The sequence below is a fragment of the Rhopalosiphum padi genome, chromosome 1 (genome assembly GCF_020882245.1).
Source record: "Rhopalosiphum padi isolate XX-2018 chromosome 1, ASM2088224v1, whole genome shotgun sequence".
Taxonomy (NCBI): Eukaryota; Metazoa; Arthropoda; class Insecta; order Hemiptera; family Aphididae; genus Rhopalosiphum; species Rhopalosiphum padi.
This window is the reverse complement of record NC_083597.1, coordinates 81018354-81037549: the sequence shown is the minus strand read 5'-3', so window position 1 is coordinate 81037549 and position 19196 is coordinate 81018354. Positions and strand designations below refer to the sequence as shown.

Genomic DNA, 19196 nt, shown 5'->3' with positions numbered 1-19196 from the left:
TACTAAACAATTCAAAAATGGTTTATTTGAATGAATATATTATTTCAGTAAAAACTAATGTTTTTTAAAATATTTCTTTATCATCATAATTTATAAAATAATATTTTTGGAAAAAAATGATATTTTTTATTAATATTATTTTTGATATAAATTTTTTATTTTCTATTCCTAAGTAGATAGTAGATTATTTTCAGAGTATTTGTATAAATAAATATTAAATTTTGGACAAGTGGTTTTTAGTTACTAGTATTTAAAGTTTAAATGAGCAGAGTGATGGATTAACATTTTACGAAGCATCCCTGTACCACTCTACTCGTAATCAGCTTATCTAAACTTTAAATATTTATTACTAATTTGTCAAAAATTTAATTTTTACGTATCAAAGTAGGTACTCGAAAAATGTTCTGCTTTGGAATAAAAAATTAGAAATACATGTTGTTATTGAAAAAGTAAAAATTATAATAATAAAAAATATATTTTTTAAATGGATAAATCGGTATAAATTAGGTCGAATACGGTACTTGATCTACTATCTCGTAGTCTATTGAATGATGATAAGAAAAACTAAAATTATCATTTACAAACGAAACGAATTTCCCGTGGAAGAGCATCGCGAACGAACCTGAATGGAAAGCGTACGCCCCTCACGGTCTATTTATTTTTCAACAATCATCGTCGTGAATCATGACACGAACACGTAAAACAAAACCCTCAAACAAAATATTCCATTGAAATCGCTCCGATCTGCAATCGTCGTTTGCAAGCGTAGGCCTCGTCGTGTCGCATTATGCCTGAACACCGGAAGACTGAAGCAACACAATTTACACTTCACGTAAAGCAAGCACAATATGCACGTGTAGAAGACTTTCACAACGCGCTCGGAGGTGTTTTGTACCTCATATTTTATTTACATATGCTAAATGCGAGTATTTTTTACGTGAATCACTTTTCTGTCAATAATGTAAATAATATACGAATATATTAAATACAACATAGGTAGGTGGGTATATGGGCATGGTCCATTTGCGCTAAAAAAATTAATTGGATTTTGGTATAGCCCATCTGCACCAAAATAAATTAGGTACATTTTTTCCGACCACCTATATTCGTGCTAAATTTACCTTTGTTGTACAGTAATTTAACATGATAATAATTATAAATATATATATACAGGGTATAACATATTTTTAAAAAAGTTATTACGTTCCAAATTTTTTTAATCAAAAAATATTGATATTTTAAAAAAAAATCTAAAAAATAAACTACTTGACTTAGATAAATCTTTTTACTATCAAAATTGTTCTTATAATCGGATTCACAAATTGGCTATTTTAAATTTATCTAAAAAAATTTAAACCAAATTTTATTTTTTTTATTTTCAGTACTAAAAAATAAATATCAAAAAAATTAAATTATACATGTAGCGCTATAAGGTCTCTTGATGATAAATAAAAAAAATAATTGAAAATACCTATTATTAAAACAAAATTTATTCTAAAAGTCAGTTCTATCTGTTACATTCTGTATATATCTTAACATTATAATAGTTATAAATGTTATAATACAAATTTGACTTAAATCATTAATAATTGTGAATCTTTCCACGCCCAAATCATTGCACCCTACAAACAATGCACAAGTTAAAATTAGATTAAAATAAACTTTAAAAGCAGTAAATAATAATAATACAACGAAAATTTAACGCAATATGATTGTTTTGAAAAAAAAATTGTGATTGATTATCATTTGAAATAACAATTTGTACTTATTGATAATTGTTTTGAAAAATTGATATTATTGAAAATTATTAAATTATTTGAAAAAAAGTAAAAGTTTACTTTAATTTCTAAAAACAATGTGTACTATTAACAGTTATTTGAAAAAAATTGTATTAAATATAACTATTATAATTTAAATATATATATATATATAAATATATTATATAATTTATATTTAATTGATTATTATTATCATGTTTAACTGTATAAGATCACTGTACAACACCTGCAAATTTGGCGCAAACGGGTGGTCAGAAAAAGCGTACCATTTTTATATTTCGGCACAGATGTTGTGCTATATCAAAAACGAATTAATATTTTTCGACGCAAATGGATAATTCCCAGTAAAATAATTAAGATTAGTATACGAGTGGGCTGCTCTTACATAATTCGACACTGTCCATTTTATTACTAAAAACAATTATGCAACATAATATATCGAATACATTTACAAAGGAAACGCGACTTAAATATATCAAACTCATAGTTGAGCAACTACCGAGTTAATAATTACTTCAGTGCACACGAATATCGGACCACGACGATGACTGTTATTATAATTAGACATTTATAGATTATATTGCTGTGATGGTCCATCACAGACGAGACGCACACGCGTCGTGTACAGCGGGCGACCGAGTGCTGTAGCAGTAAATAATGATATCATTAATCGCGTGGGTGAATGATTTATAATGGTTTTTGACGTACGCCAGGACGATACGACAACAATATTGTGTGTACATTATGATAAACCGCGATTACTATCCGTAAAAAGGTTTTAGCCGCTCTTCCCGCACCGTCTATGTACCATATATTATTATAACTCCTGTATATGTATATTTTATTCGCGCGGGGCCGGCGCCGTTTGCCCGTGTTTATCCTGCAGAGAGTGTGTGTACTCTGTAGGCACTTGTAATATATATATATATATATATATACATAATACACGGGTACGTATAATATACGTTTTTCGCAGTTTTCGATACACGTCATCTGCACGTCACGTTATATTATCGGGTATAATATTATTATAACTTTGTGTTGTATGTCTAATATCGCGTTACTCAAAACCGCACGACGACGTCTGACGTCCCGAAAGGTAATAATTTTTTTTTTTTTTACCATCCAATAACCGTATCAGCCGCTGTGGTGTTAGCAGCAGCAGCAGACTACCCGTATGATAATAATAATAATAATATTATACTCGTTTATTACATATTATTATATGTTCCTGACGATTTCTATATTATACAGATCGACGCGGCACGACGACTCGCACTACAGCGAGTACTACGTGAATTTTTTCCGCGTAGGCCGTATAGGTATATGCACATTTTAATAAGAAATATTATAATACACATCACACCTATACCTATCAAAATCGTATTAGTAGGTCACCATCACTGCGGGCGCGAACGAGGCGCATAATATAATATAGGGCGATGTGGAACCAGAATTTATTAATGTATATTATTATTATTTATTACTCATCGTATTATATTATATACACATCGATTATTGGTAAATAAAGAACACGTACGTTGCGTATAACCTTGCTAACAACTTTTTTTTTCCTATTAACATTTTCGGAAACTTGACTTTTGAATATTATTGCCGTCGCGTCTTTTTTTTTTTTTTTGTCAACACCTAACCAAAATATATTTTAAAATTAGAACTATTCGTATAACATTATGACGTATGCCTTTAAGTCAAGAGATATTAGTAAACACGGAAGAAATGTCACAATGTAGTAATAGTTTAGGCGTGCCGCGTATCGCGCGTATGTACCTATGAAGAAAAGTATTGTGATACATTCTGTACACATGGTTATATGCTCTGTATTTTATTTTCGTGCATACGACATATAATTACCTATCTGTATAATATTATCAAAAAATCCTATGTCTTCGACTAATTTTATAAATGAACATATGCGTATAGCTTTGATAGTTTAATAGTTATGTAGGAAAGTATAGGTACTATATATATATATATATATATATATATATATATTATACTGTAGACTATAATGCACACTAAATACGGTGTACACAATATTGATACATATGCGTATAGTAATCAGTAATTTATTTTATTTTTTTAACGTTTATTTTAATTATATTTTATTTAGTGATATTTCTAATTTTTTTTTCAAGTCATGAAATGCACGACTTTATTAATCCTTAAAATGTTAGTACTAACATTATGCACGTGTGCGTATGTGTCTAGAATAAAATATGACGATCGCAGGTGATGTGCATGTATAATATTTAGATACAATATGTATAAAGGCAAAAGATTAATGCGCCACCTGCAAATGTTCCTGTTTTTTAAACGTATATTATAATATGATATACAAGTGTTTAATATTTATTATGTAGGTACACATGATATGCTCCTATATATATATTACACCTATACGATAACCTATTATTGTAGTATAAAATGCATTCAGCACACCTGCTAAAAATATACTAAATAGGTATAATAGTTTTATATGTAAATATACGATATGCGAAGAGAAAAGAAATATTCTAATTCGATTATATAATGAATTAAACGCCGTTGTATTTTTTTTTGCATAGTATAAATAATTTAAAACATTAAAGTGAGTACAATGACACTTATCGACTTTTACATTTTGAGCTTATACATAAACATCGTCATCACATAACCTGCCAATATACAGTGCCCATATTACATTAAAATTGACATTTTATCGTGAACTTTTTTTGTTTCATTCATGCTACCGCGTTTAGTTCAAATTCATTATTCGGGAGTAAGTACGGCGTACACACAAGAATACATATACATATGTATATAATATGGGCAATATGGCATATGTTAATTGACACTATATAATAAAGTTTTAATTACAAACGGCCCAACGACATGTGTAAACAACGATAGTTAAACATTTATATTTAAGTGCGTGCGTTCAAATGATATAGTGGACGGGAAAACATAAGATATAATATAGGTAGTATCGCGAATAAATGCTATTCTGACAAAATTAAAACCAAATTACACAAATTAATATAACACACCGTTTTTTTGTTTTTTTTACTATTTAGGGTATACATACATGTATAATAGTTAGTAAATAACATCATGTATAGGTATATATATATATATATACATACATAATGCACGTTTAGGTGATTATAATTTATTATGTATACCTCCCGTGGGTCCCTAATAACATACTGTGCATTATGCCTACCGCTATACTGCTACTCGTATATTGCTATACCTACTACTATAATTGACTATAATATCATTTTTTTTTATTATTTTTTATAATATATACACGATAATGGATGGCATAGTTATAATAATTAGGGCGCTATATCAACAGCGCTGTTTGGCCCAACAGCAAAATTACCAAGCTTGTAGCGGTTGACCATCCATTTAAAGCAGTGGACGCTGGTGGTTAACTATATAACCGTATAAATGACGTAAAAAAGTAAAGATTAAGGCGCGTATATCATGATGGCAGTCATTCAATATCGGAATCTTTATCTAATGATGGTGAATGGTGATGAAAGGTGATGGATTGAGACCCTCACTAGCACTGCTACACATCTAATAATGAATACCTTGTCGTTTATTAACTTCAAACTCTAATGTTTACACGAGAAAAAGAATAAGGAATAAAATGTAAGCTAATAACTGTAAATGTTTGAAACGGAAAAAAATGTAAAAAACATAAATTTGCATACTTTAAAATTAAAATGACTTATTGATTAGAATATAATTAGAAATGGACGAAATATGATGGTAATACATTATTTACATTATATCCAAGAACTGTAGATAGATTACTATTTAATAAATCTCTATAAATATTTCAGATACAGATGCAGAATAACTGAACATTTTCACACGAACAATATGCGTAACAATTATTTATGTATTTATTTTCAGTAGACAAATGATTTACGATTTCTGCAGTAGGTAGGTATGTCCAAAAAATTAGTGTTTATAATATTATATTTAATTTTTTTAAATTTAATGTTAAAGACAGTAATAAATATTAATTTGCTTGTCATTGATTGATTTAAAATTATTTTCTTTTTATAATTGTAATACACTAATACGTGTGACTATATCAGTAAGACAGAAGGTAGTTATGAGAAAAACACAGTAGTCGTGAACAATAAAATACAAATCGTGAATAAGACATTACTTAGTATACCCTATAGATGGTATTTGAAAAAAGTTAATCAAATACTTCTGTTATAAACTTATTTTTTATATATCTTCTATGGAAGATAAATCATATTTTTCTCTGAATAAAGTAAAAACGGTTACCTGTAACAACAATTACAAAATTAAAATAATAATAATGATGTTATTATGGTGATTACTATATATTTAATATAATATAAACTGGGTGATTCTTTTATCGAACAATAATCATTATTTGAGAATCTATTAACATTTTGGAAAAAAAAGTTGTTTGATGATTTCTAGTAATATATTATAAGCAAAATATCTCTTGTAGTATTTCGATACACATAAAAATTGAAACTAGGAAGAGTAGCTTATGAATTATAAGTATTTAAAGGTTAAATAAACGGAGTTGAGAGTATTCCGCAAAATGTTGGGCTTCTACTCCGCTTACTTAAACTTTAAATACTTATAAATTTATAACTCATAAATTAGGAACTCGTCCAAATTTCGATTTTTGTGTATAAAAATATCATGAAAAGTATTCTATTTCTAAATTAAAAACATATGATGTTATTAAAAAAGTAAAAAACTTAAATAAAACAATTTAACAATAAAAAATATATATTTAAAAAAAAAAGTTTTTTTTTAATTTTAACTAAAGATTTTTAAAACAATTTTTTTTCAAAAATAATAAAGGATTTTAAAATAATGAGTGTTGTTTGATAAAAAAATCATTCAGTATATATTATACAATTTTTAATTAAATTATTAATTATGTGTCATCAAAAAAAAAAAAAAAAAAATAAGTAAATAAAATATAATAAAAACAGTACGTTATATTTATTTTCATAAAGAAAATACAGTGAGTAAAAGAATATTATTTTAACTTCTACAAGTAGCATGTTTATAATAGGATGAATTGTATTTTTTTTAATTAGTTTTATTTTTATTTTTAACATACTTTTGTAAACAGTATGACTTATTGAATAACTCAACTAGTCGACTGCATACTTCCTGATTAAGGAAAATATAAAATATACAATTATAATATAACAATATAATACGTGTTTAATAGTCAACCGAATCTATATGTTATTTACAAAATACATTTGGTTACATTTACATAATAGTATTATCAATCAACGGTCAACTAATTAATATTAACGATAAAACATAACAAGTTTTGAATTTATTCGTAAAATAATTGTTGGAGGTATTTAAATATTTTAAACTTAAAGCTATATGGTATTATTTTAACTTACCTACATAATACAAATTATAACCATATAGTATGATATAGGTACATACATATATATATAGACATATAGGTTCATATACTGGTCCGCGGATAACGTATTTTTATTTTGTAACCTTTTTTAATAACTAATGGGAGTCCAGAGATTTCGAATAAATTTAATCTACTGATAAAATAATATTGTTGTGAAACAGCCAACAGATAACAAAATATTTTCAGAATTGATGTCTACATTTTTTATTATGTAACCCATAATTACTGAAAATTATGCGATAACTGATTCTAGAGTTCATGCTTTTTGTGAATATTTATCTGATCCACATATTGATGAAAATTAAATTATTCCGTCGAAAATACGCGCGTAAGGTGATATACATAATTTTGATTTAAAACTATCATTTAAATCGAACAAGCACACTTTATAAGTGTGCAAAATATTTTAAATCCAATTTAAGGTTTATCTCCAAATCAAAACTTAAGAAATGACCATGTTTTTAAACATTTTTTTTTAAGTCAAGCAGAAAAAGTCTCGATCATAATATTGTGTGTTATGTCATCAGTAATTTTATAATAGTCATCATACACGTACTTATTGCAGTGTTGGTCGCGAGTGAAGCTAAGAAACGATCTTCTAGGAATGTTATTATATAGTGTTTATAGAGGATTTCTAATCAATACGTATTGTTATCTACATTATATACTATTATAATTTATATTTTATTCTAATCGTCTGTGTGACACGCTAATCAAAATATATAATAATAATAATATATATGTATTTACATAATAATTCTAACAACTAAAGTTTTTTATTTTTATACAAATTACAAATATTATTATTATTATCGCCGTTCAATTTAATATATACAGGTGCGTTTTGATACATCACGATCTCATACACAACATAATAATATAATATCATAATGTAGACGCGAACGCGGATTCCGCTGCACACGTCGTTTATATATTATAGGATCCAACCACGGATGCCAAATGTTGCAGCTGGGGCGATGGTATCGGACGCAATAATATATTATTATGCGTATTACCGCGAGCGATCGATGATGACGCGTGATCGACGGACATCTCCGGCAAAACCTGGATGTGGTCACCGCCGTCGCGCGTAACCGGCCGGATATGCCTGAACAACCTGCACCGGTCCATGTGGCGGTTGCTGCGATCGGACGTACTGGTAACCGGACACGGGCACGTTGTTGTCTCGCTGCTGCTGCTGCTGCTGGTCGTACAAGATGTCCCTGACCATCTGCTGTTCGCGGCGCTCCTGTTGCCGGCCGTCTATTCCCAGGCCGATGCGTTCGATCAGCCTCTCGGACTTGTCGCCGTGCAGCGCGATGAACTCGGGTGCCCGGCGGGCGCTCACGTTCGGGTCGAACGGCCACGACTGTTGTCTATGGAAAGCGGCCGTGCCCAACACGTTGTTCTGGATGAGCCCGATGATGCCCCCGTGGACCGCGGGAGCCTGCAGCATCACTGCGGCGGCAAACGTCTGTGGTTCAACAACAACAACGACGACGACAACATTAATATAACGATAATAACAGTAATAATAACAATAATAACAATAATGATAATATGACGGAGGCGCCACATACGTGTGTTTTATTATGGCTATGCGGATAATAAAGTAAAAATTAGTGGCATCGTTTATACGAATTTGATTTTGCGCTATGGGACGACTTGCAGACAACGATTTTCGAGTCCATTGACCGGGAGATGATTCACGATTTAAGACGAAATGTCCAAAATTAAAAAGGCATACACTATATGTATAAATATGTGCCGTGATATAAAGAAACATAATTTGGCCTTGTACTCATAAATATTCATTATCGTGTTATTATTTTTTTTATGTATTTCATGTGTATCGATGTACATATCGCGGTTCGCTAAGGAAAAAAAAACACGATGATCGATAAAAAATAGAGATTTTTAAGGTTATTATTAATACTTGTCGACGTGATACGTCCAATAAATAGTACATTAATCGTCAAAATACACATGCGATAAAACCGGGGAAATTGACTAAAAAATTGTGAAGATTTATGCCCTTGAAAATCAGACATTGGCCCCGTTAACCAGTTTGGTGAGTCAAATAGACGATTTTTTTCCCATGCGTCAGTTTATACGAGTAAATCGAGACTACCTTGTTTGAGTCAAATAGGCGAACGAGTTCTATAAGCGGCGGTGACTATAATGCATATCACATCGCTATATCACCATACGATTATTAGCCGGGCTCGTAAGTTCATTTATAAATAATCGCACGTCAAACATGTTGAATTCTATTTAATGCTATTATAGATAACATGTAGTCACCGATATAGGAATTGGATAGGAATCCGTTTTTTTATGTTGCACAGTTTCAGAATTGTATTAGTTCATTTTTAAAAGCAAGGTTGCATATACGTATTTGTGTTTTTTTTTTTGTGCACCAACTTACGAGCCTTAGTGATCAGGCATTACGATAGCCCAATCCAAAACTTAGAGTGATCGCGATATATACAACATGGGAATCCCTTTTTTTCCAGCATTTCGTCTCGTTGTCCCGACGAATCCAACAAACGGAAAGGTCTTTTTCCCGTTATACAATTATCCAGCTGAAAATATACCTTTTGGAATCATTGCGAACGATTCAATTGATAATGTATCGGTCCATATAGCTATTGGCTATAGTATGAGTGTACAAATAAGTGATTCTTTTAATAGTAAACATTTATTATACACCTATATATTATATCTGTTTGTTTTCAAAAGTTAACAATTTTCAAGATAATGAGTGTACTATGTTAAAAGAATTGGGGTTGTGTATAATTGTATACAATCTGTCCACAATATAACGAAATAAAGCTCTAACTAATCTTAATAGTAGTACTCATAGTGATTAAAAAAAATATACGGTGTATTCCACGTCGTTTACGCGTGGTTTTTTAATGACCGTTGATAGATTGATGATAAATATGAAATTCCGGAAAAACGAAAAGAATGTATTTTTAAATAGTTAATAGTACATATTAATTGTGTATAAAAAGATAGTTGAAAATATTAAAGTAATTGAAATTTATTAATATTAAATTTTTAACATTATTATTTATAATAATTCCAGAATTCATTAAAAATGATAGTTGTTATCATTTAAAAATATTAAGTTGATTTTTTGTTGGTGCAACATTTTAAAATTATAATAAAAGAATTGCCAGTTTAAAATAAAAAAATACGTCATTTTTGGTTTTTTCGACATTTCATATTTTCGATCAATAATCATTAAAAAACCACGCGTACAACGACATAAGATACACCCTGTTGACAATATTATATTGCATATTATATTATACTGTCCTCATGGCCCTGTGCTCGAAATCGATTCAATTACCATTCTATTCAACAGTTTTCAAAAGATATCTCCTATGATAATTAAACGTCACTTCACACACCACATTATAATTAACACCCTCAGTTGTTCACACGCATATACATACATTAATCAACTGTAGGATTAACGAGTGCAAAGTTTGTACATTTATCAAATTAATACGATTTATACGTATAAACTCTACATATTGTAACACTAATAACTGCAGTTTATTTTTCATAAAATATTTTTAACTATACGTATGTCATAACTTTAGTCCTGGTCAATATTTATAATTTTTTTTTCCAAATATTGTTGCAATCAAATCAAAATTTGAACGAGTATTTTTTAATGGTAAAAAAAAATCGAAGTATTCGTTAATAATATATTCTTACTACTTACTTAAAAAGTTAAAAATGTAAAGATTGCTATTTCAATAAATGATTAATTTTAAAAAAATAAATAAAGGAAGAAGAATAATTTAATGTGATTGTGTTTGGCAAATCGCCCAGTTTTAGTATAGTATAATATGTAGGTACTATTATAGTATTATAGTGTATAATATATAGCGTATAATATTCAAAAATTAATCACCGATATATGCTGTTTAGGAATGTATACACTGTTTAATTAATAATTTCAATAGATTTTAGAAAAAAGAATAAGTTAGTTTTAGAAAAATCATTTAAGTTTATCCAATTTTTGTTATTTTGTTAATCCTTAATTTATATATTTTACATTAAATAAACACACACGAAAGTTGTATTATATTATATTATGAAACAATTACTTACATTATTTAAAAGAATCATTTTATTACTTATACATGTATATGCTATTATAATTTTATCAAAGAGATATTGATAGGTATATATAATTTTTTATTGCTTTTATTTATACATTTTCAGATATTATATTATGCTTAAAAATAATAATTTACGGTGGTCCTATACTATTACAGGTATATCATACTACATTTATTATGATTTATTTTATAAAGATCGAGAATTTTTTATTCACATTCTAGATTATTATACAATATGCATTCATTCATTTTTGAGCTGGTCACCGAATATTACATTAAAATTCGATGTTATCTTAATATATACTGCTGTCAACGGATTTCCTATTGCATTGCGTTAAGAAATATTGAATTCTTACAATGAAAATTGTATAGATACACGTGTTTGTATTCAAATTAGTGGAGACGCGCATGCAAACGAGAGAACATTGACCTAAGACTTTTTGAAAATAATACTAAAAAACAAAAAAGTGTAAGTGGTAGTTAGTTTTTTTTGAACCTGTTATGGCGTAATATCAATATAGTTGATAAAAAAAAACCGGTTGTTTCAGGTTTTAATTGAATTATTTTGGAGTTCATGAATGTTTCCGAAAAACTCGTACTCGAAACGAAAATCTTTCATATTCTTTTAGGCAGTAACCTATATACAACATGTTATTCTGCAGATATTTGCAATTATTGACTATTTTATATATGTATATGGACAATTTGTTAAGTAATATTATGCTGACAGTAATATGAGGTGGTAGTAAATTACTCATTGGTGACAAGACTAAAATTGTTTAAGTTGTTTGTTTCTTATCAGTGTATATTTAAAACCTCTTCTCGCCATGTCATCGATTTCTGGAAGTAATATACTTAACAGGGAGTTGGTAATTTGCTCTAAAACAAGTACTTAATTGGAAATCAGGCACATCGTATTTTACATCAAAATTAAAAAAATAATTTAGTTATGATTTTATAAAATAAATGCATTGTTATAGTTATATAATATAGATTTATGAATCATATATTTGTGCATACTTGACTCCTTCTATAACTTATATTTTATTTTAAATACGTTTGTTTAAATGTTTAATGGAAATTAATAAACTAATAAACAACTGATTTGACTTTTAAAATATTTGTGCATAGATTGACCTCCAAAAATAAAATACAGTACTGTAGGAATTACATTTAATCAGATTTCAAGAACATTGTCTAGAAAATGTATTGGTGGTTTCAAAGACGATGAATCATCCTGTGTTTTAAATGTATTTTGTATACCTATATATATATATATTATTAATGAGCTATGTTTAATTATAATTCACACTATATTCACGGGAATTACAATCGAAATACCAGCCTTCAAATTTGTTGTTTCGTAAATAATTGTATAAGCGTTAAGTGATAAAATTTAGTGCTAAACAGTTAACATACAGTTTACAATTAATACACGCATATTATATAATTAAATATAAATATTCCCCTTTCAATTTTTCTAAATTATAAAATTAAATATTTTAAATTTTAGTGAAATATTTACAACAACCATATATTATGCATTAATTGAAGAGAATTATAATTTGATATTAATGTTATTATATTGCATAATAAACGATAATAATATATACATTTGTAATTATACATGTATACCTACTTAATATTTAATGTCGATTTTACCTAGACAATTATTAAAACATTTAAAACAGTAAGTTTTATACTATGATAATAAACCCAACAAAAATTTATAAAATAGTTAAAATAAATAATAATACCTATTAAAATTAAAAAGATTAAATATGAACTCGATAATATAAATTGTGTCATAATAATATTTTATTAATAATTAAGTTACTTAATACTTTCTATTTCACGATAATGTTTCGATCGACATTATAATTTAGAATATTTCATTTGTGGGTGTGTGGGTAGTAGGCACTTATTATTTATAGTATTTTATATCTGTTGAATGACATTCAATTTTTAAAATAATTTAATTTTATGAAGTATCTATAACTAATATAAAACATTCAGTGTTTTTCAGAATTATAATATTGAATAGACTGGCATATTATAGAACTGATTTTGGCCATTATTGAAATAACGTACCATTTTACTTGTAAGATAGGTACGATTAAAAATGTAATTTACTATTGAATACAAATTACATTACATATCTTATGAATTTTATAATCATACCCTTAAATTTAGCTATAAATATACGTTTTGCGATGTTAAGGATGATTTTATGTTAATGATTTACAGCGATAGTGCAATGTCCAAATATCTTTTATAATAATTCGATTTAATATCAGCACGTGATGGCTCTTTTCAACAGAGCATAATAACCGGCAAATCGTATTTTACGTGCAAACGACTTTCACGAGTATTTGAACGTATTTATATAACTACACAATAATAAGACATAAATGCACGAAACGAGTATTTTAATCGGTGTTAAAAGAATGAAAAATCACATCAATTCGTAAAAAATGCATGCATCGTGCATCATTGATACCAAACAAATTCGTGGCATTTTGATCGCACTTTTGAGAGAGGAGAAGAGGCGAAAATATTGGTTTCTAATTGGCGGGTTAAGGTGACTTGAAGGTGTAAAAAAAAAAAATAGCTCTATCAATAACCGTATAATATCACACTCACCGTCAGCAGAAACGTGGTCGGGTGCATCGGAGACGCAGCGGCGGCATGCATGATGATAATATACGAGTGTTAAGACGACTGTGTCCGCACGTGTTACACTGATACGAACGCACAAGATAATAATATTGCGACGATCTAAAATAATGTGTACGGGATCGAGATCGAGAAGAGGGCGCTCATTCGTAATAATATGGATGGCCGCGTGAATGTGAGCCAGTGGGTCAAGTCGCGGCGACCGCATCGATGGCGGTCGATCAGAGGGAGAGATAGAGTGAGATGGAACGATAATAATGACGGTAATAATAATAATAATAATAATAATATTAATATATTACACTCTCGCGGCGACGAAGTTGCGACACGACTATATATATATATATATATAATACATATACTCGACGACCGACCATGTATAATATTATTTAACGTTACGCAATTATTGTTGTTTTATTTTTTGTGCTTCGCGTATATATACATATATGTACAGGAACGCGCGTTTATATTATTATATTATACTGTTTAGTAATATTTTTGTATCGTCATTTATACCACCGCAGTCGCAGTCGAACGCGCTTATAGGCATAATCTAGGGCTGTCGGTTTTCTGACGTGTGTGTACGAGTGAAAGGAGGAGGGGCAAAGGCGTGTGCATATCGTTCGAAAAGGATTTAACGTAGACTCGATTTGTGTACACCCAACACACGAGCACTTCATGCGCCGATGCTCTTAAAAATTTTGAAACTCCGTTCTCCGTGTTATCGATCGACCAGTTTAATATATATTTTGTAAGTACCATATTATCGTTTTAAAGGGAAAACAACGTATAATATAGGTAGATATATATATTATTAGTTAGGTCATGAATATAAAGACATAATTACTTTGATAGTTCCAAGTGCACAATGCACGTGTGATGCGTTCATTATTATTCGATTCGATTGTACCCACACCGTTTCAGAGGTAAGCAATAGAAGTTTAATATATCGTAGTGTGAAAAAAAACGACGATTATAATCATTTTGATTTTATTAATTAATTTCAAATCGATAGTGTCATGGTCAGTTTTTTCCGACAAAATAATCACATGTTCTTTTAAAACATTTTATCATTGAATACCTATAAATAGTATCATTAAAGAAAAAAAAATATAAATTTGTAATGTATGATTCTGGTCCACTATAAGAATTAAAATGATTAAAAACATCTTGCTTACTATATATAGATGAGTACCTATAGATAGTTCGTATAACCTCGTTGTACATCAAAATATGTGAAATTGGTAGCGTAGCTTCAAGAGTGGATCGTCATACTTGCGATCATCAATCATATAATTTTCATTTGTATATGTACCATCAGACCACGTCGTAATAGTAACTAGGTTAAGTTAAACGCTATAACGTGCTAACAAAAAAATAATAGCCTGTTTTCAGCCTTTTAATTTCCAACAGTTACCATTTACAATATGATAATATTATTAATTGTTACAAGCTTATCTTATCTTATATATGTTGATGAGTGCTTAACAAATTGCAAGCAACATCGACTTAAATTAAATTTTTATTTTTTTATAAAAAAAACGTATAGGTGTCAAATACATAATATATAAACTGTTTACATTCGAAACACGTGAAATATAATCCATCAATACGTAAACGTGTCCATTTATGTGCGATGCTTTTTAATCCTTTGTAGTGTTATGTGACCGTAAAATAATAATTTCCTGAATTATACGTCTATACAGAGTGATTCTCTTAACGGAAAATACTTTTTATTTTAAAAAGTATACATTTATTTGTTAGTTGTTTATAGCAAATTTAGTTTTTTCGAAAATAATCTATTAACATTTTTAGGATCATATATAGTTATAATATTTTATATTGCTCTATTTGCCCCTATACTATATGTCTGTTGTCAAAACCATGACTATATTCACTTTTCATTTTTAAATTGCACCTACAATTTTAATTTCATAATGTCAAGTAATATTAGATATTTCAGATATTAGTATAAAAATGTATAAATGAAGCCACTGCCCAATAGTTTAATCATCCCTTTACAAGCATTAATGGTGGAATAGAATTTTAGATTTCGTACGTCTTAAATTTACCAACACTATAAAAAAGTTAATACTTTTCTAGACTGTGAATGCTTTTGTAATAAAAATAACTACCTTGTATATAGTACTTATACCTAAACATTATATATAGGCCGTTTCGTCGCAATGAAAAAAAAATTGCTAGCCGCTGAGTCAACGACTTTTTCCTAACTAATATTCTTGAAATATTACTGCCAAAAGTTAAGTGGGTATTACCTTTACACTTGCATTTTTGGTTCAACTAATCTTAAAATAAAAAATAACGATAACGCGCAAAACACTCGATACGCGCAGTAAAGGGCGTCAAGATTTATGTGAATATCTCTTATTATTTTCTATTACCGATCGCCGTCGAGCACATTCGATCAGTATAGCTATAACGGCAATATGCGTAAGTCGTACACGGTTTAGGAAAGTGAGAGCCCTTTATATATAATATTACGTAGGGCATGGAATAAATGGGTCTCTCGGCGACCGTTTGACGATTATTTTCACGATTTGTCAACGGTCCGTCCCGTCCGTCAAACCTAGTCATACAATACGCGTAGTCGTATCGAATTCCCCCAATAATATTATAGTCTCTATGGACGCGGGCTGCACAACATAATCGATTCTTCGTCAAAACGCGAGTTTATGGTAACACTACCTATATATATATGCATTTACGTATTACAGAAGTAATAGGTTTTTTTTTCTGTTACGATGATCGCGTTTTTCAAATGTGCTTCGGGTCGAAACACTTTATTTTTATTTCATATTGTGTATAGTAATTTTTAGGGCAAAGGGACGCCGAAATCGATCCTGCAATACTGCCGATCCCGCTGCGTGTATATGTGTAATTCACATATAAACCGTGTAGCCGAGTTTGAACTTTATAAGTTTTAAGCGAACGGAAAGTACATTACACTGGGAATTCTCACAATTTTCGAAATACGTATGTGATATTATATCATATTATTTACATCTATTAGGTATATAGTAATTATTATTATGATTTGTTGTCGACTTCAGATAATTATGCATGTAAATAATAACATTGTAAATATCTAATAACTTGTATGTTATTATATAAGTTATACAGCGTGATAAAAAATGACAATAAATTACAAAACACCCAATGTGTGATGAGTGATGACATATATATATATATATATATTATGTTTGTGTATTCTTCTCATAAATTATAAAAATCAGAAGAAATTGAAAATATTTTAAAAAGTACATTTACTCGTATATGTATATCAATTAATGGGTTTCCGATATAAAAGTTTAAATTTTTAAGAAAAATATTTTATTTGGGCTATCATATATATATAATATTATATTAATAATGCAGGGTCGCATAAAAATTGATTAATTATTGAATGTTTCACTGAAATTACATGGAACATTTATGGATCACTATAAATCATCATGTTTAAGAGATTATTTATTAGTTTACCATTAATTGATTAATTCTTTAGTGATTGCTTGTAAATACCGGGATAATAATTTAAAATAATATTAGTACTTAGGTAGTCACACGACGAATTATTACTTAAAACTAATAAGTATAACTATGAATAATGATTTAATAAGTGTGTATAATTGGCCAACAGTTTTGCCTAAATCTTTTTTTTAAATCATTATAACTTCCGTAATGTCTGTTTAATTTTATTATTTTTTTTTTAGTTTTATAAAGCATTAAACCTTATACACGTTGCCTGTTAGTCATAAATATTATCGACCAACATTTGGCAAAAAAATTAACGCCATTTATAGCGGCTGTATGGTTTAATCGAAAAAAATAATATTTTTCATTTATTTATTACTAATAAGATTTTAAACGGGGCAAGAAATCTATTTATTTAACAACGATGTTTGTCATTTTAGATTCTAAGCGGAACGATGATTGTATTGATTTTATAATGATGTGTATTTTTTTCTCTCATTTTATTTTGGGGCAGTAAAAATATATTATAACACAAATCTACTGTATTTGACAAAATCAATTTTGTTTATTTGTCGTAAATCAAAAATAAATAGCTGTAGGTATATGAAATTTCCACCAAATGATTATGTTTCCTACTCAAAGTACCTATTAATTTAAAAATATTTTGACCACTTTTTAGCTATATTTATAGACATTTAAATATGAATATTTTTATTTATTTTTTTATGAATGTTGATAAACAAAAATTGTTAATAATTATTATACACTAGATCAAAGTTCTTTAAAATTGTTATACAAGATCCCACATGAGCTGTTATTATATCTGTTTAATAATATCAAGACACCATTTTTTATATGCATATAAAGTTCACATTTTAACAGATAAAAATCAATTTTTATACTTAAGGTTTTGAAAATGTAATACAATGCCTCCCATAAGTTAAAAAAAATATAAAATAACGATTATTATTTATTTTTTATGGATATAGTTAACGACCATCTTTCCTCAAAATTGTTTTCCTATACAATCGCATCATCTAAAAAACTGCAGTACAATAGAGCGAGTACGTTTTAGTATTATATTAATAATGATAGATTATTTAAATCTAAACAATTTATTTAAATTTTAAACTGATACTACATTACAACAAGATTATTATTAAATAATATTATTATAGTTATTACACTGTACAGGAATTATAAAATATATTTTATTATAATGTTTACTGCATTACTGCCATTAAGTAGCTTTTCAAAATGTATAGAGTGTGGTATATGTACCAACGGACATAAAAATACTTATACCTATCTACTCGCTTCATTTTCGTAAATTATATCACAATAAGTATGCAAAATATCGAACAATTGAAACATATGAATGTACATTATTGTTATTTATTGAAAAATTAAAAATTAAAATTGTATTTTGTAAAAAAATATGTACCTAATAAAAATATTAAATAACGAAATCTTAATGTTGTTGTTAGTTTTTAGTATAATAAATACATTGCTTAAGTAGTTAATCTAATCTAAAATATATAACTATAAAAATCTTAAACTTACTAAAATAAAATATTTTGTCATATTTAGGTGGTTCAAACAAATAAGTTATACGTGCACATTGTATATAGTTATAAATTATAA

General features: G+C 28.3%; 1 protein-coding gene across 1 annotated transcript; it reads right to left on the bottom strand.

The window, feature by feature from the left end:
* Positions 1–7004: 7004 nt before the first annotated feature.
* Positions 7005–14235, bottom strand: LOC132917547 (uncharacterized). Its single transcript, XM_060978330.1, has 2 exons — positions 14028–14235; positions 7005–8716 (listed from the first exon to the last, which is right to left on the bottom strand). Exons 1-2 carry the CDS (start codon positions 14076–14078, stop codon positions 8318–8320), a joined length of 450 nt encoding a protein of 149 aa, XP_060834313.1. The 5' UTR covers positions 14079–14235; the 3' UTR covers positions 7005–8317.
* Between the last annotated feature and the right edge of the window lie 4961 nt (positions 14236–19196).